The sequence below is a fragment of the Ziziphus jujuba genome, chromosome 9 (genome assembly GCF_031755915.1).
Source record: "Ziziphus jujuba cultivar Dongzao chromosome 9, ASM3175591v1".
Taxonomy (NCBI): domain Eukaryota; kingdom Viridiplantae; phylum Streptophyta; class Magnoliopsida; order Rosales; family Rhamnaceae; genus Ziziphus; species Ziziphus jujuba.
The window spans coordinates 22,594,261-22,618,955 of NC_083387.1; the positions used below are offsets into that span (position 1 = coordinate 22,594,261).

The following is a 24,695-nucleotide window of genomic DNA, read 5'->3' on the forward strand; positions in this document are numbered from 1 at the left end:
AACAAGTGGGGCTTCTAATCATTTAATGATTAGAATGTACAGCAATGCATGTAGCAGTGCAAAGAAGTGTGTGTGAGAAAACTTGTGTACCCGTTTTCCCCCAGTATAAAATAAAGCTATTTGAGATTACAGAATATTGGGAAGATCATAAACTTGTGAAAACCTTTTGAAAGTAAGGGTTTAGGAAGGAGACCCAAAGTCCATATCCACTCTAGGGTAATGAATATGATGGACATGTTTATGGTCTCAAACCATATGTATTATTTGTGGGCTTTAATTTTTTATTATTTTTTTATAGATAATTTATAACAGCTTCATATACTCTCACCGGTCAAATAAGTATATCATGTATGTTTTCTTAGAAAAAAAAGAAAACAAAAAAGGAAAAAAGAAAAGATATAATATATACACAACAACTGTCCCCCTTCAATTTTTTCTTTCGGGCATTAAAACATTTCATTTGACAAAATCAGGTTAATGTCAAAATTTTAAAAAAAGGTTTTTTTTTTCTTTGGCCTCTAAAATACTTTTAATTGACAAATATCAGGTTAATGTCGTATTTAATGTCCTTTATTAGAAGAAAATTTTGACTCATAAAAGGAAATCAGTACACGATTCACAATTGAAATACCTCATCATTAAAATAAACATTCAATTTTTTTTATTTTAATTTTAAATTTTCCCTCCTTTACAGGGCTTAGATAGTAGTGGAGATTGAGCTTCATCCCTGATAGTTTTCCCTTTTTTTTTTTTTTTTTCTTTTTGTTATAGTTAGCTTCAACCTTGATATGGATTTGCTAGAAAATCCTTCAAAACAAAAAAAAAAAAAAACTAAAACCCAATTAATTATTTAATTTAATTTCTTCGGTAGGGCCGGATGATGGAGAGGCCCAGACCAATTCTGAACAAGAACAATGAACTACTACTATTGAGTACTGTCATAAGCTCGAAATTCAAGAGCCAGCTTTGTTTTGTTTTTAGCTGGGATATAATCCAAAACAGTCGAACAGACTTAAAATACAATACCGGTATTCTGGCTTTGGCCTCTGTTATACTCTCTAATTCATATTCCGCAACCCCAATAAAGCTGAAAAAGCACCCAATGAAGGCTTTTTATTTTTTTTATATATAAAAGGGGGGATAAGACCCTCATATGTACTTGAGGCATATAAAATACCTCAACTTTCTTTTGGACTATCCTCAACTTCTAATGACCCAAGACTAATCAAATCAGTTGTTTTCCCTATGCTACCTAAAAAAGAGCTCAAATTCCAAAAAATTAAAAAAAGGGCATCAGTATAGCTTTTAATCATCGTACATTTGAATTGAAGCATCTAAATATAATGAATAATGCTCTGTTCCCAAATGTCTGGTTACATTTTTTATAGTCTAAAGTAGAAGATGGCTTTTCTACGTGGTTAGTGAGGCAAGCTATATGGTAAAAAAAATATTATAGCATAAATAACAAGCCTGTGGTTTTGTGAAGATTACCAGCAAGAGAGATTGGATTTGTCTAGCTTGCAATAATAGTTTTCCCCTCCTCTTTCACACTCTTCATGATTCATGCGCTAAATGAAAGTCCCAACTCCGGGATTTCTCTTGCAAAGTGAAGATTTTTAACTATGGGAAGATCAATTAGCAAAATTCTGACCGGGTTTACTGAATCAAAGAAACCTGCTTTGAAAACTCTTGCATGGAAAGCTTAAGCAACCATGTCACTTGTGCACAAAACATGTTATGATCCAGTGAATCTGCCATCGGAGAAAAGCAAACAAGAAATGAATATTGTGAAATATTAGGTGAGGTGGACTTCTGGAAAAATAGTAGTTGACTGTCGATGCTTACAATGTTATTTTCAGGATGACGCCAGTAAAATCCCTGAATTACAATAATGGCTAGGTTAGAAGTAATGAGAACAAAAATTGATAAGGCATGAACTCCCATCCATTCTAGCACCGATGTCAAACGCCTTAAACCATAGAAATCCACCTGCAGCAGAGGGCGGAAAATGTGGTTATTTCATTGGGGTTGTAAGACTTGTTAAATAAATACCATAACATTTCAACTCATTAGACCTGCTTGAGAATGTCACACAAACATGCAATGGCAAAAGGTAAATGGCATAATTTCACTCTAAACCATTACAAATTATGCAGATAAAGACTGACTTGCATGGACTTTTAATCTTTTAGTATAAAGAGCTTCAATCATCAACAAAGTTAACTTGCTTCAACTGAGGGAGCCAAGAGTTCCATTGAAAGTGTAAGAACCAGTTTGGGAGTGCTTTTGGTATGGCTAAAAGTGCTACAAGCAGAAGGAAAAACACAGTATAAACGGTCCGAGGGAAAAAACTGAAGTGCTTCTAGAAGAAGCACCTAGCGTGCTTCTCAACATGGGAGGCACTCGGGGTTCTTTGATGAAAATTTTGAAATACCCATAATGTTATCTGTATTACCGTATTATGAACATATAGTTGATAATCATCAATAGTTGAATAAGCTGGCTACCCTTTGAATGAATTGAACCTTAAAGACTCACCAGTAAATATAATGCGCAGAAAGTGATTCCCGCAGATGCAGATGTAATTAGCATATAACTGATAGTATACAGAGATTTATTTACAGGGATTCCTGAAAAGAAAATATAACAGAAGAGAAAAGGAGTTAGCATCAAATCAAAGTATACTAAAGTACAACAATTTATCAAATTTGTCAATAGCCTGAAATTCAAGTGAACATACTGCTGATTAATCTCAACCAATATAGCTTACAAGCCAAAAGATTATTTCAGAGGGGGTGCATACCTACGAAGGCTAGAAACAGCCCAAGAATAAAAATTGAAACTGAAAACACAGACCAATTATGAAGCCGCCTTTTATGATCCTGAAAATCATTTCAGTAACATTAGATATATTGAACCAATGCCAAAATGATCATAGCTTATGTAATGTATCAAGAAGCTGGTCAAGCCAGTTAAAAGTCTGTTAACGACACTACTTTTAGATGTGATAGTCAGCATAAAATGAATAAGCTGCAGTATATAGATGAGATAATTTTTCAAAGATTCTACTTTAATGTATATTGTGTTCAACTAGAAAATGAGCTGTGCTAGATTTAAGAAAAGGGATTCCACCTGTAAGTGAGCGAGGATATGACCATATTGAAGTCCAATTATGCAGGTTATTCCAGCAGTTAGAGAGCTGAGACAACACAATCATGATTTTAAAATAAATATTTGTGATGAGCACTGCATTGCAAAAATCAGTTACAAAGGAAAGGAAGCTAACCCATAAATGCAGTTAAGAGTCAATATGCTTTCATTACAGATGTTCAAACATTCACACCGTCTGGAACACTAAAGGAACCTTTGTTCTTGTTAGTTGTTACAGATAGAAATGGATGACAGTGATTTTTCTAATAGGCAGAAATGAGAACAGAGAAAATGGTCTATCACTACAGCAGGCTGAATCATGCAGGATTTCCTTTTATGTTTACATTTCGTTGTCTTTAACTGCATCCAACTTGTTATCATTATAAAATGCTATCTCTTAAAGATGTTTGTTTACATACATTGAGGGTAGAGCAAGTTAGGAGCAAGGGAAGAATCGCTAGACAGTTTGGTAAAATATGACTGCAATGTTTTAGATGAGAAGATGGGGGATAAATATAAATTAGTCTAACATATTTACACAAAAAGTATTGAGTATATTGTAAACTAAAACAAAATAAAGATTAAGCAAATTAAGACCCTACTAAAATTTCTCTAAATTGAAACTAATAAACGCTGTTTAATAATATAGTGAAGTCATAATTCTTTAACCACTTACTACATAGCTGACCAACTTCTTTAATCTCTAGCTCTGTATATTTTGTTTTATATGCTAAATAAAATCTGTAGATTGAGGAATCTCTTTCCATGTTCTGTTCACTCTCATAAGGCTTGACTGAAACCATTGTTCAATAGTTAGTTTCTCCGACAATATTCTAATCCTAAAGTTTGTAAATTATATGTTCAGCAACAGGATCACTATTAAATTACAGTGCACCAAACAACACCTGTGAAATAGGAGAAGAAAAAGTTTAGAATGACCACCTTAAAATACCTTCAGGATCAAAAGGAGCATGACACCATGCAGGTGAACTCTTGGGAACTTGGCCATTGGAAGATATATTGCATTCCTGTAAATTAGAAATTAAATAAGGCATCAATATATGACAAGCATAATACAGCAGGTTTTGATAAGTGGTAAGGTAAGCATTATACAATAGATTAGCTCAACTTATAGATACCTTCAAGTTTCTGTACACAGGTTTTGCATACAGATGATCAACACCAAGAACATAACGATCAATCATTCCAGCAGAACTACAGGCAGGTCCAAGATCTCCTCTGACAGAGCATTTCACCTATGATATTGGCAAAGGAATAAGAAAGATAGGAAAATTATGATGTAAGTTCAAGTATCATACTACAGGCAAGTACTTACTGTATAATTGACACAGAACAATTGAATTCAAAACATATGACTAACTGTATCACTTTTATATTGTCAAATATGTAAAGAAACTAATGTAAGAAATGACTAATGCAGCTGCATATCGGACTTATTATTATCATATAGCAAATACACCTTCCTTTCCCAAATTTGTTTTAGGTAGATTACCACCAAGAAATATAACTGCTATCAGAATTCTTCTGGTGAATTACCTGCTCTATGTAGAGAGTTTGCAACCATAAACATATCATGACAACTTCAGACTAGTTTTCTCATTTGCTTTGTGATATTTTAGAACAAAATATCACTTGGCTCATACTAAATTAATGGCTTATCAGTTTAAAATTATTGAAACTCAGAAAACAAAAGCAAGTAAAAGTTAGAAAGAAAGAAGCAATAAGCATGTACTCACCTTGTAAGAATAACTAGCATTTGAAGGGAGCTCAGAGATTGCAGGTGATGCATTGAATTGCCAATCTGGAACATATAGACCGTATAATAATCCCGCATATATTGCTGATAGTGCAAACACAATACACCTAGAAAGTGGAAAAAAAAAATTGATGGTACATGTTAGCATAAAGAATAACAACAATTCCATTTCCTGAGAATACCATACTCGATGAAATACTTTATCAGAGAGAAGAAGTTCAACTGAGCCAAATAATTCATAGATATCACTTGAGTTACTTTTGGCTTTAGACAACCATGGCAGATGGACAATGCTAAGTGGCATAATTTGATTTGTTGGGTTTTATATAGTTTCTACAAGAGGAACCACAATTTCCCTGCATGGTTACATTCAACCATCTAGTAAATGCTAGTAGACAAACTGTAGATCAAGGTGGTGATTCCAATACATTATTTTTATCAAATCATCAAAGGGAATAAATGAGGTTCAAGTAGTATAATGCAGTTCGAAAACCAGTTATGTGCCACAAACAAGGGTGTGCACACACTATAAACACATGATCTTTCATGTTTCCATAATTATTTTAGGTGAATTTTCTGGTTTCTTAATTAGATCAAAAGCTCACCAAAGCTATTATCAACCTATGTGCAGAAGATAAGAATTAATCAAGGGCTGCTAGTCATGTAATCACTGCTTCACTTTGCCAGTCATTGAGATAATATGAGGAGATTATCAAGTTAAATAAATAACACTTTTTGTAGAAATAGATCATCCTTACTGTGCATCAAGTTATAAAATGCTCCCCTTTTTCTTTGGGAGTTGGAGAAAGAGAAGGGGGCAGAGAAACAGTATACTATTGTGATCAACTTTACTTAATCCTTTATTCTATTAACTTAAATACATTAACCCATTATTCTGGGCGGACAGCAGGAGAATTCTTAGTTCAGTTCTCCACCTTAACGACAGAAAAAAAGGATTGATCAAATGATAAAAAGACCTACCAATGCCAGTAATAACCCTTGAAAAGTCCTACTTCTCTCCTTGTTCGACGTGAAAGCCAGATTTCACATAAAGCAGCAACAATGTATCCAATAGAGATCCTCTGGATTAAATGACAAAAACAAATAATACCAATTTAATATTCTGCATATTTAAAATTGAAGCCGAAGTGAAGATTTAAATTCTCTAATGACTAATTCTCCAGTACATTGACTTTTCTAGCAAGGATCTAAGCTAAAGGCTAAGGCAGTTAGTGATAAACAAAGACAAGAGGATTGCAAGATACATGCAGGCATGTAGCATTACTAAACAAGTCATTAATAGTGATTTTGATATTGGAATTTATGGTCACACACAAACAGCATATTTATATGCATTTGTGTGTGTACATTTGCAAACATGTAAATGAGTATTAAATGTCTCAACAAATTTTTGAACCACATGGTTAGCACTTGTGTTCAAACTTGGTAATGTACTTGTCCAATCATTCTATCATGTAAAGTACCTCAAGAATATTGAATAAAAATACCAAACCTGTAAAATGCCAAGCCAGCGTATTCTTTTGATGTCAACACCATATGTCAGGGAAGTTACTCCATGGAAATAACCCCCTGAAATCAAAATGAATAGAGACAATTATTCATTATTTGATATTTCTTAATAATCAGTAAAGCAAGAGCAAAAATGACATAAAAAATCCAAACCAAATAACGATAAGAAAAGATCCTCAAGAGAATATATATATATATATATATACACACACATATAAATATATATGAAACGGAAAGTGAATTTCAGGATTGTGCAAATAATTCTTTCAGTTCAAAGGTGTAATCATCATCTAGATGATGGTTAAACTGTTTACAGTTTATGCATATGAATACAGATAAAAGCTGAAACGAAGGGCTCTTCAGTTTCAATCAAGAAGTTAAACAGAATATATATTTTATATGAAAGTTATTTACAAAGCTACCTTGAAGAAGAACACCTAGAAGAAAAAGTTTCCCTGCCCTTAACACTGCTTTCCATGTAGCTTCTATTCGGTTAGGCACTTTCTGCAATCAAAAATAGAATGCACGGCTTCAAAATCCTAATCAATGAAGCATTGAAATTGACAACCTTTTGACAAATGGAAATCAAATACGGGTAGATAGAGGATAAAGTAGGATCAAGATGCACAATTTTGTTATTATGATTATTATTATTATTATTTCGGACATAGCACAAAAATTCATGTTTTTTCTTGTTTGGACCGCAATGAAATTGAACTTTTTTATGGTGTTAAAGAAGAAGAAAGACACAGTATAAAATGAAAATGAAAAGTACCTTGTAGACAAGTGCCGGCGATATTCCGGCGATGAAGAGGAAAAACGGCATCACAAAATCGGCCAAATGAACACCGTTCCACGGCGAATGAGCAATTAACGGACTAATCGAGCCGCCATAATCAGCCACCATCATCAGCTGAAAGAAAGAAAATTAAGCAAAGTTACAAATATGCATTTATCTGCAGACAAAAAGAAAAAGTCGAGGGGAAAAAAAAAATCCACTCCATCCAAGCTCTGTTTTTCAGAGTTTAAAACCAAAAAAAAACAACAACAAAGAAATCAGTTTTATCTTTCCACACTTTCTTAGTAACCAAACAGTCCATCATCAGAATGTCGATGCCGTTGACAGGAAAAAATACTTCCATTGACAGAAAACAGAGCAAAGACATTCAAATTACTACCAAGAAAACAAAAATCAAAAACCGAATTTGATACAAAATTCCAAACTCTTTTGCTCAGATTTAAGAAAAATGGAGCTCACAAAGACGCAGAGACCACGGAAAACATCGAGAGAAGCGACCCGCGTGGGCTTAACGTGATCGATTATCCTCTTCTCCGGCAGCTGGCTTTCTTCTTCGTAAGACAACGGCTTGTAATTCTCCATTTTTGGAACCAAAAAAAGAAAAAAAATCTCGGCCGAGTCGGAAACCAAACGAGGATTCCGAATCGTTACAAATTTTCTGCTCCAGCTTCCAAGCGAAATATCGCGCTGTTTATTGGTCTGGCACAGAAGAAGAAGACGACGAAACACAAAAACGACGTGGTTTTTTACTGCCCTGAGCAGCAATATCCTACCCTCCGGAACATTATCCGATTGTCTCGTGGTCTTTAATAATTATATTAAATATCAAATATCTTCTCAGCTACCAAACCGAAAGTTCGGTTGGTCTCAGTGAAAGTTAGAAAAGCTACTCCACAGCCGTTCGATGATAGTGGGTCCCAGATTTCCTGATCCAACGGTGAGAAAAATATCATCACTTTCCTAAAAACAACACCTCTTATACTGGACACGAAACCATGCAATTAGTTTACATTCCACATTAGCAAAAGCATATGCTTTTTTGAATTAATTAATAGTATACTCTTGCTAATTATATATTAGTGGAAGTAAAAGATTTGAAGTAATCAGCAATTTTGTCTTTATCTGATAAGGAGTTTGGGATATATCTGGAATTATTAAAAAAAAAAAAAGAAAAAAAAAAGAAGGAAATTATAGTTTTCTAAATGCAAAATAGAAATAGAATTTTGTTGGAAGTAAAATATCTTTTTTTTTTTCTTTTCCTTTTTTAATTTGAATTAGGAAATATCTATGTATATATAAAAGAGTATAACCTAGCTAGTTTCTGAAGGCAGACACTGAAGAGAAATAGAAACTGGCGCAAGACAAAAAAAAGCATTATAAACATTCTTCGTTGTCGTCACACTGTTTTCTCAGAGCCTTTCGAGGGATCATTGGTACGTATATACTTTTCGATGGATTTTGTAAATTTAAATGCAAATTAATTAATATAGATTTTGATCAATTTGGTAATTATAGGTTGTGAGACTGTTACAATGATGTGCACAAATAAACCAGTACCCTTGGTCGCTAATGTGAGAGTGAACTTCCATTCAATCTTATATATTGTAATACTAATGGAAAAATTAGTAACTTTGAATGCCAAACTGATGTGTTATTATTTTTATTTTTGACCAATAAAAACCTCTAATGATGAATGTAATTAATTCAGTTTTCTCAGCAAGAAAACAACTATTTGAAAAAGAAAAAAAAAAAAAAAACTATAGCCAACTTATTTATTTGATTTTTTTTTTATTATTATTCTATAGGAAACTAATTTGTAGAAAGAAAAAGCAGAGGTTGGGAGTGACAAAGAGAACATGATGATGATGAAGGAACAGAGGAAAACAGAGCTGTGGATGGTTGAGAAAATATTACGTTATTCACTGGGATTTGCATTCTTGTTTATGTTATGCTTCTCTTCAAATCCAACTCATTTGCATTTTGCGTTACTCTACTGTTACGTCCTCTGGTCATCATGCTTCGCCATTCGATATTTACAGGGTCATCTTCTACCAACTGTAAGTAGTATATACTAAAGCTTTTTTACTTAATTGGCTCCATTAAAAATTTGAATTGTACTAATTTTTATTTATTTATTTATTTATGGTTTGCAGTATTATTCTAGAGTCCTACCGTTTGAAATATTGGCCACAACAATTGTGCTATGCTTCAATCGGTATGGAATTAGATCCTTCAAGGTCATCCCATCACTAGTCTTTGTTGTACCCAATTTGGTGTACATTATCAAGACCTGCGTAATACCCTACCTGGAGCACCTGAAGCAAGAATTAAATAAGGAGATAACTAATTTTATTTCTGGAGCTCCCACCAACCTAAACTCTAATAAAGTAAGTATCATATACCCAAAAAAAAAGAACAGTGCAAATAATTAAATTCCTATGTCGTGTATTATGTTTTATGTAATATAGTTTTCATTTTTATTTATCACTGAGAAAATTTTTGCAGGAATCATTGGTGAAACAGGGTTTGAAAGTAGATGCAGAGCAGCAAGTTGAAGATGTTGGGGTTATTGAAAAGAGTGATGTCTATGGCAGGGATGGCACTGAGATATCTGATGATGAGGATGTTGTGAAGGCAACGCCAACAGCAACAGCAGCAGCTAAAAGTGATGATCATTTTTTTCATGTACAAGTCGATGACAATCATCAAATAATGGTTGCTTCTCAAGAAGAAGAAGAAGATAGCGTCAAATCTTTTTCTCTTGAAGAAGAAGAAGAAGAAAAAGATAGCCTCAGATCCTTTTCGAAAGATAGCCTCAGATCCTTTTCTAAAGATAGCATCAGATCCTTTTCTCTTGATTTTAACATGGACAATGAAGGATATAGTGATGATGATCTGCTCAGCTGGCCGGAGGAATTAGTTTCGGCTCTTATAGCAGAAACTGGTGCTGCTGCTGCAAATCCAACACCAATTTCCAATGAACAACACCAAACAGCTAATTTGCTTAATCATCAACAACAAGTTGATGAAGATGATGATGATAATGACTACAAAAGATCTGAACAAACAATTGAAGATCTCAAAAAGGAAAAACAGGAATGGGAAGAAGAGAAAAAACACCTGGTGTCAGAGCTCAACGATGCCAAATCTTCCCTCCAACACCACAAGGACATGTTCAACGAAGAACGATGCAAGTGGGAAGAGGAAAAAGCCCAACTGATCCTTAATATTTCTTCCCAAGAATGGTTAGATGTTGAAAACCAGAAATGGAAGGAAGAGAGAAACCAGCTCAATGCAAAGCTCAACTATACCACATCCCTACTTCAAATACAGAAAGAAGCATTCGACAAAGATCGATGCAAATGGGAAGAGGAAAAAGCACAAGCACAACAACTAGGTGAAGATAGAAAGGAGCTCATTTCGATGCTCAACGATACCATGTCTTCTCTTAAAATGCAGAGAGAAGCATTCGAGATATATCGATCCAAGGAAAAAGCAAAACTAATGGTTCTTAATTCTAATTCCAAAAAGAAAGAAGAAGAGAAGCACAAAGAGGATATTTACTTCTTCGACAAGGAACATCGAGCTAAGTGGGAATTAGAAGACAAAGCTTCTTCTTCTTCTTCTTCTTTTTCATCCGACGAGGAAGAAGAAGAAGAAAAGCGGAAGTGGGAGGAAGAGAAAAAGGATCTGATTTTGGAGCTCAACAATGCGAAAACTCTGCTGGAAAACCACAAAGACACCGTGGATTCGTTCAACGAAGATCGATGCAAATGGGAAGAAGAGAAAGCTAAGCTGAAAGAGGAAATGCTGGAATTGACCAGCCAACACGAACAAAACGCTGCGAATTTGATCAAGGGATACCAAGTAGAAAGCGAGAAGTGGAAGCAAGAGAAAGAAGAGCTCCTTGATAAGCTGCAAGGTGCGAAAGAGAGCTCCAAGTATTACAAACGGGCAATGATTGAAGCAGAAAACCTGCGCATCACGTTAACTGACCAGTACAACGACGTCGTTTTCAGACTTTCGCATGCCAATGCGCATGTTGCGCACTACTACAGGCTTTTGCATCTGTATTATGATCGCTACTACCATTATCAGCAGGAGCAGAACCAAACCGCTTTCACCGCTCAAACTCAACCACCACCACCACAACAACAACAACAACAACAACAACAACAGCAACCTTGTGCCTATTATAATAATAACACACCCGCTTGCTATGAAGCTTAAGATTATTAATGTTGCTTAATTAGAACTTAATTATTACTATTATTTTAATTTTTTATTATTAAATTAAAATTTTAATGATGGATTGGATTGTTTTATGGGATTTTTAATTTACCTATTTTGTTCTTTTTTTCTTTTTTAAGATTTTGATACTTTCATAAATGTTTTTTAATATGTGGTAAAGATTAACTTTGATATGATCTATTGATCCGGGTTCCTTGTTCAAGAAATTCAATTTCTAACACCTTCAATATTATGAAAAAATAAAATAAAATTGTGACATTTGTGGTATACTTTTATTGAGATTTTTCTTCAATGTTAGATTTTAACTACGAAATATGCAATGAACTAATCTTTCAGAAGGCTAAAGCATCGAAGTGCTACACACACTATACCTCACCTTTTTGTCCTCTAATAAACAAATTTCGAAATATAATAGTCTTGAATGATACCTTTTGCCTAATCTTTGTGTGCATAAGTTAGAATATAATTCTCAAAGGTGACATCACGTTAGTGCAAAATAAGCTTCGGAATTTTTGAAGAAAAGAAATAGACTGAATATTCATTCGAGCACCTCTAAATCACTTTTATTTTATTATTATTATTTTTAAAAAAATAAAATACTTAATCTAACAATCGTCTTTTAGGTTATTTCAATCAATCCAATAAGATAAAAGTGTTTTCAAGACTTTCAAATATTAGTTTAACGTTCATAATAACAATATTTTCCATCAACAAATTCAATAATTCATTATGGAGATGCATATATTTAAAAATAATAATAATAATTTGTACAACACATGTATCCTTGTTTTTGACAAGGAGATCCACATAATTTGAATAAAATCTAATAAGGTCAATGTTTAATTTAAGGCCTTTGATAATAAATCTAAATTCTTTTTATTGATGATAAGAAGTAAATCTTAAATTCTAACCAAAAAGAAGTAAATCTTTAGTACAATAGACGACTTGCAAGCATACGTGGACAGTATATGTGGGGTCTACTGTATGTGAATGTGGAAGTATATTGGCACAAGACTTTTGAAGCAATAAAAGAGCTTATCAAAACTCAAACTACAATTTTGTAGATGCGATGATTGAGTGGTTTCAAAAATTTCATTAAAAATTCATATTTAGTTTATATTAATTTCAACCAATAATATATATTTGTCACATCATTTAATAAATGAATCTGGTATTTATAAAACTACTTTGTAGCACTAGTAATAAAAATAATACCTGGTTCAAACTCATTATTTACTTTTATTTTTTTGGAAAAAAATTACACAAGTGCCAAATAATTTTCAAAATTTTATCTATAAGATTGTAGAGGGAAATAAAGCACTAATTTATGTCTTGTGCATCAATGATAAAATTTATAATTACTGCTGTTCTTACAAACTCATGACCAATACATATATCACCAACAATAATTGGTCTTACAAAATTTACAGTCACTACTCTTTAGAATTGCATAATTATCTGAGCCTTCTGTCACATCATCCAGTAAACATTCTATCTTGTAATTGCACCAGAAGGCCCAAAATGTGTTTAAGCATCCATGCTCACAGCTTTGAGACTGGTAAACCTGAGATGACAAAAAGAAATTTCAGTGAAGAGAATTCCCAATGTTGTATTATGTACTGGTCTGAGAATTATTAATAAAAGCAATACCCAAGGCTTTGGCATTGACAATGCTAGGACATGCAGCTGGTGGTGGAGCGTTCTCATTGAGGAATGGTTCTACCCGGTTTGGATCTGACCAAATTGGATATCCTTTGATCTTCCCCTGAAATATTTAGAGAAGTAAAGGTTTCAGTCTTTCCGGTATAGCTTTAAGCCAGAGAATAGCAGAACAAATTATTGCTCTAGACAAAATTTGATCATGAAAAGATTTTTAATTGCATACCAGGACATTAAGAGCTGCTAGTGTTGCCATTCCTTCACGAGTCCACTGCATAAAAACCATAAGATATTGCTATTACTCTCTCAACTAAGTAACTGTGAACCTACTGCCTTGTAGTTTGATAGGATAGGACAATATTTATATTTGTAAATTCAAAAAAATGAAAAGAAAAAAAAAAAATCCACCAAAATTACCTTCGAAGCAGAAGCTATGTGAGGTACCACTATAGCATTCTTTAGGTCAGCAAGCCCAGGTTTCATAAAAGGTTCATCCTGATGCAATTAGTTGAACTAGTTATTACATAACTTAATATAGTGTTGGTGTTTATGATCCCAATTTGAATAGAGAAGGTGTGTTCGTTTACCTCGAAGACATCAAGACCAACTCTAAACATAGGATTCTCTTTCAAATGCTCTACAAGAGCTACTTCATCAATCACAGGTCCCCTACTGCAGTTGATAAGGATTGCTTCCTACAGTGCAGATTGAATATTACTTAACAAGGAAGATATATATTTGTGCATGCTTTAGCATATTTGTTTGTCTGTGTGTGCACTTCCATATAAATCTTTACATGAGAGAAATTCATCCAAACAATCAAAATTCACCTTCTTCATCCTTGAGAGACTTTCTTTGTTGACGAGGTGATATGTGGTTTTATCCAGAATAGGGTGAAGACTTATCTAGAAAGTACATAAATAACAAACATTTAGCTTGTAGAAATGAGAAATGGAAAAAGACTCCTACCATATCTCAAAAATTGGTTTTAGGGAGAACTGAGAAGAGATCAAGTTTGTTTGCTTACCACATCAGCTTCTCGAAGCACCTCATCCATGCTAGCTGCTCGTTTCCAAGTTACTGGCTTTTCACCATTGGCTTTTAAGAATGCCCCATAAGCTGCAATGGCATAGCAATGTGTCAGAGACAAGTTGGCATTGATTATTCTCAATAAATTGACTTGGACATGCCTGTAACAAACTTCTCTAGCCGTGTGGCTTGGTACAGATCATAATAGATTAGATTCATCTTGAAACCTTCAACCTGTTACAGCAATAATTTAGTCCTGTCAGTACTAATTTGTAAAGGGTACACTTGCTAAATCTTTAATCAAATGAATCACAGGTTTTGAGTACTAAGTCACTTTTAAAATTCAGCAAGGACAATTTTTTGGGGAAAAGAAATTTAAACCAACGAGACTATGAGTCACCTAAAATTTGGAGACATATAAAATAGAAAATTAAAAAAAAAAAAAAAAATTCTAGAATAGAGTTTGATCTAGTGACAATGTTCGAAAATTTCAATCAGCAAAAAGCAGCATGTGCAAATTCAAGCACTATATCTCTTATCCAAGAGTTGAGTTTAACATTTGCAACATCAAGGTTTTAGCAATACTAAATAATGCAGTGCTTCGTTCATATTGTACTTCAATAAGAAACATATTTTTAAAACTAGATTCCACACCTTGGAATTCCCTACTCTCTTCTCTATGTTTCCCTCTTGGTAAATGATATTTACTATTAATCAACTTTCTAGTAAATGAGTCTTATCAATTTTTAGTTTCAATCAATATGTCAAGGTGCATAGAAAGTCCATGAATGTTAACACATTAAGCCATTAGCAAAATACCAACTAGAGGAAATAGTTCTTAATTTTAATTATAAATTCATACTTAGTCAATTATAACACGGATTCCGATATCATTAATTAAAGCATTAAGCATAATACCATCATTCTGGCATATGCAGATCCAATACGACCAGCTCCAATCACACCAACAGTCTGTCCCTTAAGCAAGTTCCCCACAAATCTGGCATAGATAGACAAAACAAGCGATTGTCACCGTATGAAGCATTTGAAATCCATAATTCAAGAAAATCCATGTATTGTAAAGACAAATCAAGAAGTCAAATTTTTTTTTGGTTTACTGTGGTAGTCTTACAGATGAGGAAGCCATCCATCATATAAGCCTGCTCTCATAAACTCATCCGCTTCAACTATTCTTCTTGCGGCTGCTACTGATAGTGAAGCTGCCAGCTCCGCTGTAGTTTCTGTAAGTACTCCCTAAACATATATATGAACAAAGAATTTAAGTATTGATTACAATATCTCTAACATTTTCCTCACAAACCATCATACAAATTTTCCACCTATATGTGCATTTCTAGTGCATCATAGATCATTGGATTTGAGCAGACTTACTGAGAAACCAATTGAATTCCATTCCATGGGGACAAATGCATTGCCTAATGGTCAAATGCTCATGCATCTTCCATTCAATTACTTTCCATTATTGAAAATGTGTGAAGGCCCAATTAATGGAAATTAATCTTTTAATAACGCTGCCATTTTTAATAAATAAATAAATAAAACGAATCTAAGCTCCAAAATGGAACTTGACTTACAGGAGTATTCCCAACAGCAACGCCATACTTGTTGGCAGCATTAACATCAACATTGTTATAACCCACAGCCATGTTACTGAAAGCTTTGCCTCCTGCTCTGCTCAGTGCAGAAAACAAAGTCTCTCCCCAATCTTCTGTCAACTACGGAAAAACAAAAAATCAAATTCAAACAACCCCAAATTCAAACATTTACACACAAAAAAATATCATCTATAAAAAATTAATTTACCTGTCCAATAACTCCATCACACCTATCTCCTATAAGAGTAACGATATCTTCAACAGAAAGTATTGTTTTCTTCTGGGTACATATCTGAACTCAACACAAATTTGAAAATTTCCATCATTTGTGCACAGCAAAACACCAAATTTTTTCCAAGAAAAAAACACTAGAGCCTAGAGTTTGAAAAAAATAAATAAATAAATTACTTCGACCCGGCAATCTTGTTCAACTAAGAGATTGATCCAGCGAGTTCCGGGCATGGATTTGGTGCTAATAACTCTGTATTTGCCATTTGGGTTCCACACCTCAATTGAAACTGGTTTAGCCATTGAAGCATAGAGTAGCTCACTGGCTCAGAGTTTTCAGACTTTCAAGGACTGCTGCCAAAGTGAGACGAACTGTTTTTAAATTCCCAAGTCACCGAATTTTTTTTCTATGATATAGTGTGGTCCAGAACACCATAAAGATGTAGTCTTTCACTTGCAAGATTGGTCACACACGAAGACTGTTGACTTTTTATGCCATTGACCAATTGATTTTGGAATCATAGAGGTTCATATGGTAGCTAATGTAGTTTATTGGATGGTGCTTGGCTTTGGAATATACAGATAGTGTGTGGGGAATGAGAGGTAGAGATGAGTTGGAGAGTGGTCTTTGGAGCTTGGAGTTCTTGGACCTCACATAATGTATAGGATAATGGATGATGTGGCAGCATACTATGGATGACACGTAGTACGTGTGGACCCTAATGACAATGACTCCTTTTTCGTTGGTACCACTTTTAGTATAGACAGATGGCAGAGATTCATTGTTAAGAAGGTTGTACGTGGGTCATGAGATTAGATAGGGGTACGTGGCGCTATATGGTTAAACATGTGAATTGATGGTCTTGGATGAACAGCTATTCACCACATTATCTGATCCGCAAGGGCTACTGTTATTGCGTTATTTTATTTATTTATTTATATTTGGTCCTAAGGGTTCTAAATCTACAAATATAAATAATTTTTGGATGTAATTTTACCATAAAATATATATTTTGATGTGATTTTGCAGGGGGGGAAAAGCAGTGAAAAATTTTATTTAAACATTTCTAATTTTATTCTAGTTACAGTTAATTTTAAATTTTTAAAAAATTATACTCAATTAATTTATACAATTAAAATTCATAAATGTGGTTATAATAAAATTAAAAAGATTTAAATAGAATTTATCCTTTAAGAAAAATAAAAAATAAAAAAATTCCAAAACGACCTTGGGAGCAACTCATGCTAATCGCTAGCCCATTGCCCTTGGACTAGTGAGGGATCGACGTGATTGGACCAGAACCTTATATTTCATTTACAGAGTAATCATACGTCGATTCGAAGTACACCATGCAATTGTCATGGACGGTGAAAAACAGTTTGACAACCAGAGATATATAGAGAAATAGAAATGTGCCCGAAGCTTGGAATAATAACATTCTTCTCATACCAAGTACATCCTCAAGCCAATGGAGCAAGTGGGAATAGTAAACAAGATGATAAAAGCGAACCTAAAAGCAAAGCTAGATAAGCTAAAGATTTTAAGGCTGACGAGCTCCAAAATGTCTTGTGGGCCTACAGGATACCTAGAAAACATTGCGACTTGAGAAACCCCATTCTACCTGTCTTTTAATTCGGAGGCAGTCATACTGATGGAAGTAGGAATTCCAAGTTATCAAATTTAACATTTACCCCTTAAAAGGAAATGATAAGCTAATGCGCAATGGACCTCGATCTAGTTGGAGAGAAAAGGGCTCTTGCACTCATTCAACTCGCTGCATACCGACAATAATCAACCTGAATTTATAACTCAACGGTCAAGCCTAGGTCTTTTTTTTTTTTTTTTTTTTTTTGCTAGTGAGGTTCGAATCCAATTTATAGACTGAAATGTTGGTGTCTCTAACCATCAAAATTATCACACGATCTTAGTCAAACCTAAATTTTTTATTCTAGTATTGTACATAAAAACATGTCACATAAGTCCATGATTAGTTTTTAATTAATAACAATGGAAAAATAAAGTTGTCATACTTCAGGAATTGATTTAATATGAATTTTTTTTATTAAAATTAGCAATAATATGGATTCATAATTTTGGAAACGAGAAAATTCAAAATCAAATCAAACTAAATTAACTTTGCAAATTGAAATTAAAGAAGATCTCAAGACAAGGAAAATGCAATGATTATGAAACCTAGAGCATAGAATCTACCATTAGTTACTTCAATTTAATTATGAATTAAACCTATTTTACTAGCAATATTTGTTTATCAAACTTAATCCTCTAAATTATTAAAAGCTATTTCATGCTCTTTTGAAATTATTCATATAAACATAAATGAATTCCTTTCAGATGAAAAACCTAAATTTAATGCAAATATCATCAAGCAAAGATTAAATCCATATCAATCGTAAGCAATATGCAACATGTAAATTAGCATAGAGTTTAACATGTGTCATAATGTCTTCCTATTAAAAGGCATACATGAAAATTATTGAGATTTTAATATGTTTCTCTTCCAAATGCAAACAAAACTAAATCATTCCTAATTTTCAAATCTATGAAAACATTAAAAATACAATAACTCATAAACAAAAAATTGTACATTGCTGGTAAACATAGATCCAAACATATGCTGTGTAAATATTAAAATAGATTACAGAGCCACTGAACGTGGAGAGTTTTTTTGCTTTGTGAAAAATTGTGACATTTTGGGCCTTACATGTTGGCCATGTCAAACCCATGATATTTTCTGGGTAGGGGCAATGCAGTCCATTTGACAACAGTAGGTATCTGGACGAGGCTTCTTTACAATTTTGATTTAATGGGCCTGCAACCCGATTGATTAGCTTAAGTAAGCAACCATATGTAGTTATTGGACAGTTGAGCAGGCTTATATACATATATACTGAAATGATTTAGTAATATAGCTAACTCATTTTTTATTATTATTTAGAGGTAAATTAGTAAATTATATATAGTAATATTAATTTTTTTTTAAATTATTCTTGTTTTTAAACATTAAAAATGGATTAAGGAAAAGGGAATCTTTAATAAAAGCCAATTAAATTTTTATATGGTGTTTAAATAACATTAAATTTTTTTAAAAAAATTAAAACTTAAAGCATTTTTATCATTTCCACATTTAGTTTTATATCACATAATATCTAGCATCATAAAATAAGTTAAATAGTTTATTAGATCAAAAGTCTCTTTTTATTTATATATATATATATATATATATATATGTATATGTATATATAAAAAGAGAGAGAGAGAGTTTTTACGACATGATCCGTATGCAGACGATCTGCACTGTAAAATTATTATATATATATATATATATATGTATTATATAAATTGATAAGGAAGATTTTAATATTAAACTTTGGATTTAGAATTTGAAAGTTATTAGTCATAGTTAGTGCTAATTGAACTGTTGAGCAATTGATGAGAAAATACAAAGCATGGTGAATATAGTATTATACTAAATAATATAAATGCTAGTATTATATTACATATAATATAATAGTTCTTAGCCAAGAATATATATATATATATATATGTATAGAGACTATAGTCAACTTTGATATAGTAAAGAATGAAATGAATGTAAAGAATAACATCTATAATTATTAAATCTATATAATTTAATGATTGAAAATTATTATCGTTCATGATCCCTCCTAGTAAATCCATTCTTATATTAAACCCCATATTATAGAATGTTTGAATTTTTCTAGTCAAAGTCCAAAGTAAATTAAGTCCAATGGAAGGAAGCCCAAGAAAACTTCCCCCCTCCCCTCTTTTTCCCCACGAATAACCAACAAAATGACATAGAAGACTATGAATAGTCATCATCACATTCATGTAAAAGAGACTTAAATTTCCATTTGCATGATTAAAAATAATCAGTTCCATTCAATCTCAAGTAGTTTGGATAATAAGAGTCGATTGGTTATAGCTGAAAGACCATTAGTGAACCCGTTGGAATATGTTATTAAAAAAATATATATATATATCATATTTCATACAAGAAACGCGTTACTTCAAAACCCATATGCTTGAATTTAATGAATTCCACTGCCAATGTCCCAAAATATTCAGATTAATTCATTGTTATGGAACTAAATTTTTAGGCTCTTCAAACTGTTAAAAGCCTGTGGAAATATAGAAAATTGAATTGGAAATGAACCAAACATCAACCAATCTGGAAAAGAAAATCTCATTTGAAAACATCAACTAGCAACCAAAAAAAAAAAAAAGGAAAAAAAAAAAGAGAAATAACTATTTTAATAAAGCAGAACATGATTAGGTTGCGTCTGAAAATGGATATTTATTAGACTAGACAAAATCATTCATAACTTTATTTACGCAATGAATAATAAGTATAATAGAATAACCAAAAAATATAATAAAATCAAAGTACAACAGAGAATGAAGCGCTTAGATTAGCCATGTGATTAAAAGGCTGTTGTGGAAAAAATGAGGCCTCAAGTTTTTGAAGAAGAAGTCAAAGTAACAAACCAAGGTTTAAATAGAAATTTCAGGTTCATTGCATTTGAATTTGATTGATTATCCTATGCCTCTAATTCTCAATATGCCTCTCACCGTATCTTTTCTTATTGAGAGACATGAAGATTCTTCCTTTTCTAGATCAATTGACAAAAAATATTGTGATTTGTCAATTTAATTAGTATATTAAATCTTTACGGAAACATATGGATAAGAACTTCCAAAACCAAAAGCATTCAAATTGTTATGGGCACCAAAATATTTATTTTAACTTCTTTTTTTTTATAACCTATAAAACGATACAGCTCATTTTGCAAAATTAATTGACATATATTTTGATAAATCGGGAGATTTTTAATATAAGGTTTTATCAAATATAGACCTGAAAATTATTCAGGTGGTTATTGGCATCTAGTTGTCCCAAAGGAATTTGTTATTAAATAACGTAATATTATTGTTATGGGCTTGAATCCTCTATTTATTTTTTAAATGCTTGTTTATATTTACTTTTAAATTATAACCATTTATTTTAATTTCATCTAACATAATAGCTATTGTTGATGACACATTATTTAAATGGTACATGGTTTTCGCATAATCATTAAAACCCAGCAATATGCAATACACATTTGAAACTTACAAACCCACAAAAAATCAAAGAACCAAAAATCAGGGATAGAGAAGGATAAGTGTGATCAATTTGATTATAAAGGTCGATGCCATGTACAAACTTAAGAAATTTTGAATTTTCCAATTTGTGATCAAGAAAACCAAAATCTTCAGTTACTTCTCAATTTCATATTACCATTTTAATGATGACAATCAATAAGTTGAAGAGTGGAGGGAATGTAATGTGTGATAAGAGAGCCAAGTGCTACTTTCTCTCTGATAAAATGATAGTCAATAGCAATGTGTTTGGTACGGGTATGGAATATAGGATTGACTGTCATATGACGGGCACTTATATTATCACAAAAGAGCTAAGGTGGTTGATGTAAAGGAATGCCCATATCACGTAAAAGGAAGGAAATCCAAGTAAGCTCAGCGGCAATGGAGGCCATGGACCTACATTCAACTTCAGCACGGGACCTCAACACAGTGGATTGTTTCTTTGAGCTCCAGGATATGCAATTTGCACCAAGATAGATACAGAAACCGGTTGTACTTCGTCTGATAGTTTGGCAGCCTGCCCAATCGGCATCACTAAAGCCATATAAATTAATAGGATTGTGTGAGAGATACCGCAAGCCATAATCAGAAGTGCCCTATAAGTATCGTAAAATACACTTGACAGCACGCATATGGAGTGGTGTCAGATTATTGAAATGCTGACAGACTTGATTTAGAGCAAAGGTGATGTTGAGTCTGGTAAAAGCAAGGTATTGGAGAGCCCCGACAAGACTTCTGTAAGTAGAGATATCAATTGGGCCTTCATTGGTGGGTCGAAATTTTGATTTGATGGTGGTTGGTGTTGCAATGGCAGAGCAAGTGCTCATGCCTGCACGTTGAAGAAGATCTTTGATGTATTGTTTTTTAGACAAAAAAGCACCACCTGGAAAATATTGAACTGAGATACCAAGAAAATATCGTAGTTTCCCGAGGTCATTAATAGCAAATTCATAACTAAGTTGCTACATGAGCTACTGAGTAAAATTGCTTGTATTGTCAGCAATTATAATATCATCAACATATATGAGAAGAATACTAATAATGGAATTGGAATGATACACAAATAAGTAAGGATCAAACTTACTACATAGAAAACCAAGATGTAAAAGAAATTGGGAAAGACAATCATACCAGGCACGAGGAGCTTATTTGAGGCTATAAATGGTTTTATACAAAAGACAAACATGTTCAGGATATTGAACATCTACAAATCCTGGTGGTTATTCCATGTAAACGGCTCCTTTGAGAGTGTTATGTAGGAAGGCATTTTTTACGTCAAGTTGATTAAGATACCAACCTTGTGATAGAGATAGAGTAAGAAGTAGTCTGATAGTAGTAGCCTTAACTATGGAACTGAAAGTATCAGAGAACTCTTGTCCAGGAATTTGAGCGAACCCTTTAGCTACTAAACAAGTTTTAAAACGATCAAGGGAACCATCATCTTTGTATTTTAGCCTATACACCCACTTAGAGCCAATCACATTGATATTAGATAGACGCGGAACTAAAGTCCAAGTGTGATTTTTATATAAAGCACTAAGTTCATCTGTCATGGCATCTACCCAACGGGAATCCTTAAGGGCAGTTTTTAAAGTTTTCGATTCAACTGGAGAAGAGTGGGTCGTAAGAAGCATGTGTGAGGCAAAAGAAGGTTCACGATGCAGCTTATGATGAGTCACCATTGGATGAGTGTTCATTGATGGTTGTGTCTACTGTTCAATTGGAATACGGACAAATAATTGGTTAGTTAAATCATTATTGGTGTGAGGAACAACAATACTTACCTCATGTGAAACATGTGAAGTCCAGCCGCACCAACCACACCAACCTCACCAACCACTGTCAGGACCCGTCCAAAGTTCCCCACCGGAACCCTAGACAAGCCCTGATCCCAGGGAAACCCTACCGGACCCTTCTGTGGAAGATCCGGCAGAACCTCCCCTAAGGGATGGACTTACCACAAAATTTCCTGCACTGAAAACACACTTCTATAATTGTTCCCTTATTCCTCCCACAGTACGACGAACTGGTTCCATAAATTTCAGCACTCCAAAATAAAAATACAGTAATCCAGTGCAATACAAATACATAAGTGTCCCATACAGTATACAGAGCTTTATGAAGTACTACAAAATACAGAATACAGCAAAAGTGAACGAAATATTACAACTGCAGTAAAAGAAGAACAAGGTACTGCACGAACAAATACAGCGAGGAAGATCGAGTCCGCTCCGAGTGAACACCGACAACCTGGTACCTAGAGGAACGGAATTTAAGAGTGTGAGATGCTAATCATCTCAGTGAGCGACCCTACTACTCTACACTATCATACCACGGTAATAGGTATATAAATAATAATTATTTGGAAATAATAATGTCTCTCAAAACCCTTACAATTCTCTCAGTTGGAAAGGTTCCCCTTTTAAAACATTTTCACAAAACCCTTTATTCATATTTCCCGAAAACCAAGACATCAATTAAATACCAGAACAGTAATATTATATTTTTAATTCCAATACAGTTTCCAAACATTTTATTTTTAAAACACAGTTCTGAAAATCATTTGATGCACCCACTATATACCAGTGGCGCCAACAGTACCCAGCGTCCCAAGGTACCGCCAGACAGGAGGTTATAGAAAGAAACCGGCATACGGTCGCGTGGCGTCCCACTGCGCCGCTGCTAACCTGGTGTCCCGGCCAAAGGGGGGTGGCCGCCCTCTCCGATGGCATCCACAGGACACCCTCATAATATCAACCGCGCGCTACTCACACCCACCTGCGCGCTAATCACAACCGTGTGCACACTAACCATATCACATATACCATATCACATAATCAGAACACCAGTACGTGCACGGTGCATCTAAAAATTATAAAATCCATAAATTTAAATCATAAAACAAATTTCACATTTTTCATAAGCATAGCGGGCATAATCCATCCGCTTGAACCGGGAAATTCTCCACAATTTCCTTATAATCCATACCATAAATTCCATGATTTTCAAATCCACCAACTCCCAAATCCATCAATTCAAATATCCACATTTTTTTTTTCCAAGCATAAATAATTTCTCGAAATATCATAATCAAATCCCATAATATTTTATGGGCATATTTCATAAAAATTGAAATCACCAACATAACCAAATATTTTCCTTGAAATATTTGAAAATCAAATCGTGCCCAATTTACCATTAAAACCACACCAATTTCAAAATCCTCAAAACCATAAAATAATTCCACATGGCATAAATTGGTGAAATACACATTTTCTTAAATCCGATAAATTCACAAATAATTCCACAATAATTCAAATAAATATTTGGCACATAGAAATTAAATTCCAAATATTTAAATCACACATTATATATTCACCAATTAAATTCCCAAAATTAATTTGAAGGTGGGTCACTCACCTTGTGCACGTATCTCAATCAAGATCCTCCGCAGGATCGACTCCGCTACTT

At 33.5% G+C, this 24,695-nt stretch overlaps 3 protein-coding genes and 1 long non-coding RNA gene across 5 annotated transcripts; 1 reads left to right on the forward strand and 3 right to left on the reverse strand.

Annotated features, from left to right (window-relative positions):
* Window positions 1–1,299: 1,299 nt before the first annotated feature.
* Window positions 1,300–8,060, reverse strand: LOC107427291 (uncharacterized). Of its 2 annotated transcripts, XM_048480394.2 has the most exons (14): window positions 7,716–8,060; window positions 7,233–7,370; window positions 6,880–6,961; window positions 6,441–6,517; window positions 5,909–6,009; window positions 4,908–5,034; window positions 4,290–4,406; window positions 4,093–4,178; window positions 3,287–3,346; window positions 3,133–3,199; window positions 2,804–2,882; window positions 2,539–2,630; window positions 1,846–1,989; window positions 1,300–1,751 (listed from the first exon to the last, which is right to left on the reverse strand). In XM_048480394.2, the coding sequence occupies exons 1-14, from the start codon at window positions 7,836–7,838 to the stop codon at window positions 1,716–1,718; spliced, it is 1,329 nt and encodes a 442-aa protein (XP_048336351.1). In that variant the 5' UTR covers window positions 7,839–8,060; the 3' UTR covers window positions 1,300–1,715. The 2 variants fall into 2 exon arrangements, with proteins under 2 accessions (XP_048336351.1, XP_015893157.2); XM_016037671.4 differs by lacking the exon at window positions 3,287–3,346 and having other exon boundaries at window positions 7,716–8,058.
* Window positions 8,061–9,082: 1,022 nt separating this feature from the next.
* Window positions 9,083–11,486, forward strand: LOC112492774 (uncharacterized). The gene is made up of 2 exons (XM_048481426.2): window positions 9,083–9,313; window positions 9,410–11,486. Exon 2 carries the CDS (start codon window positions 9,969–9,971, stop codon window positions 11,484–11,486), a length of 1,518 nt encoding a protein of 505 aa, XP_048337383.2. The 5' UTR covers window positions 9,083–9,313; window positions 9,410–9,968.
* Window positions 11,487–12,816: 1,330 nt separating this feature from the next.
* LOC107427284 (glycerate dehydrogenase) lies at window positions 12,817–16,402 on the reverse strand. The gene is made up of 13 exons (XM_016037664.4): window positions 16,220–16,402; window positions 16,020–16,103; window positions 15,791–15,931; window positions 15,328–15,449; window positions 15,114–15,195; window positions 14,357–14,429; window positions 14,194–14,285; window positions 13,997–14,071; window positions 13,754–13,861; window positions 13,584–13,661; window positions 13,393–13,437; window positions 13,158–13,272; window positions 12,817–13,071 (listed from the first exon to the last, which is right to left on the reverse strand). Exons 1-13 carry the CDS (start codon window positions 16,340–16,342, stop codon window positions 13,049–13,051), a joined length of 1,161 nt encoding a protein of 386 aa, XP_015893150.2. The 5' UTR covers window positions 16,343–16,402; the 3' UTR covers window positions 12,817–13,048.
* A 4,829-nt stretch (window positions 16,403–21,231) lies between these two features.
* LOC132799495 (uncharacterized) lies at window positions 21,232–23,016 on the reverse strand. The gene is made up of 2 exons (XR_009634163.1): window positions 22,356–23,016; window positions 21,232–22,107 (listed from the first exon to the last, which is right to left on the reverse strand). It is a non-coding gene; the product is annotated as an uncharacterized LOC132799495 (long non-coding RNA).
* Between the last annotated feature and the right edge of the window lie 1,679 nt (window positions 23,017–24,695).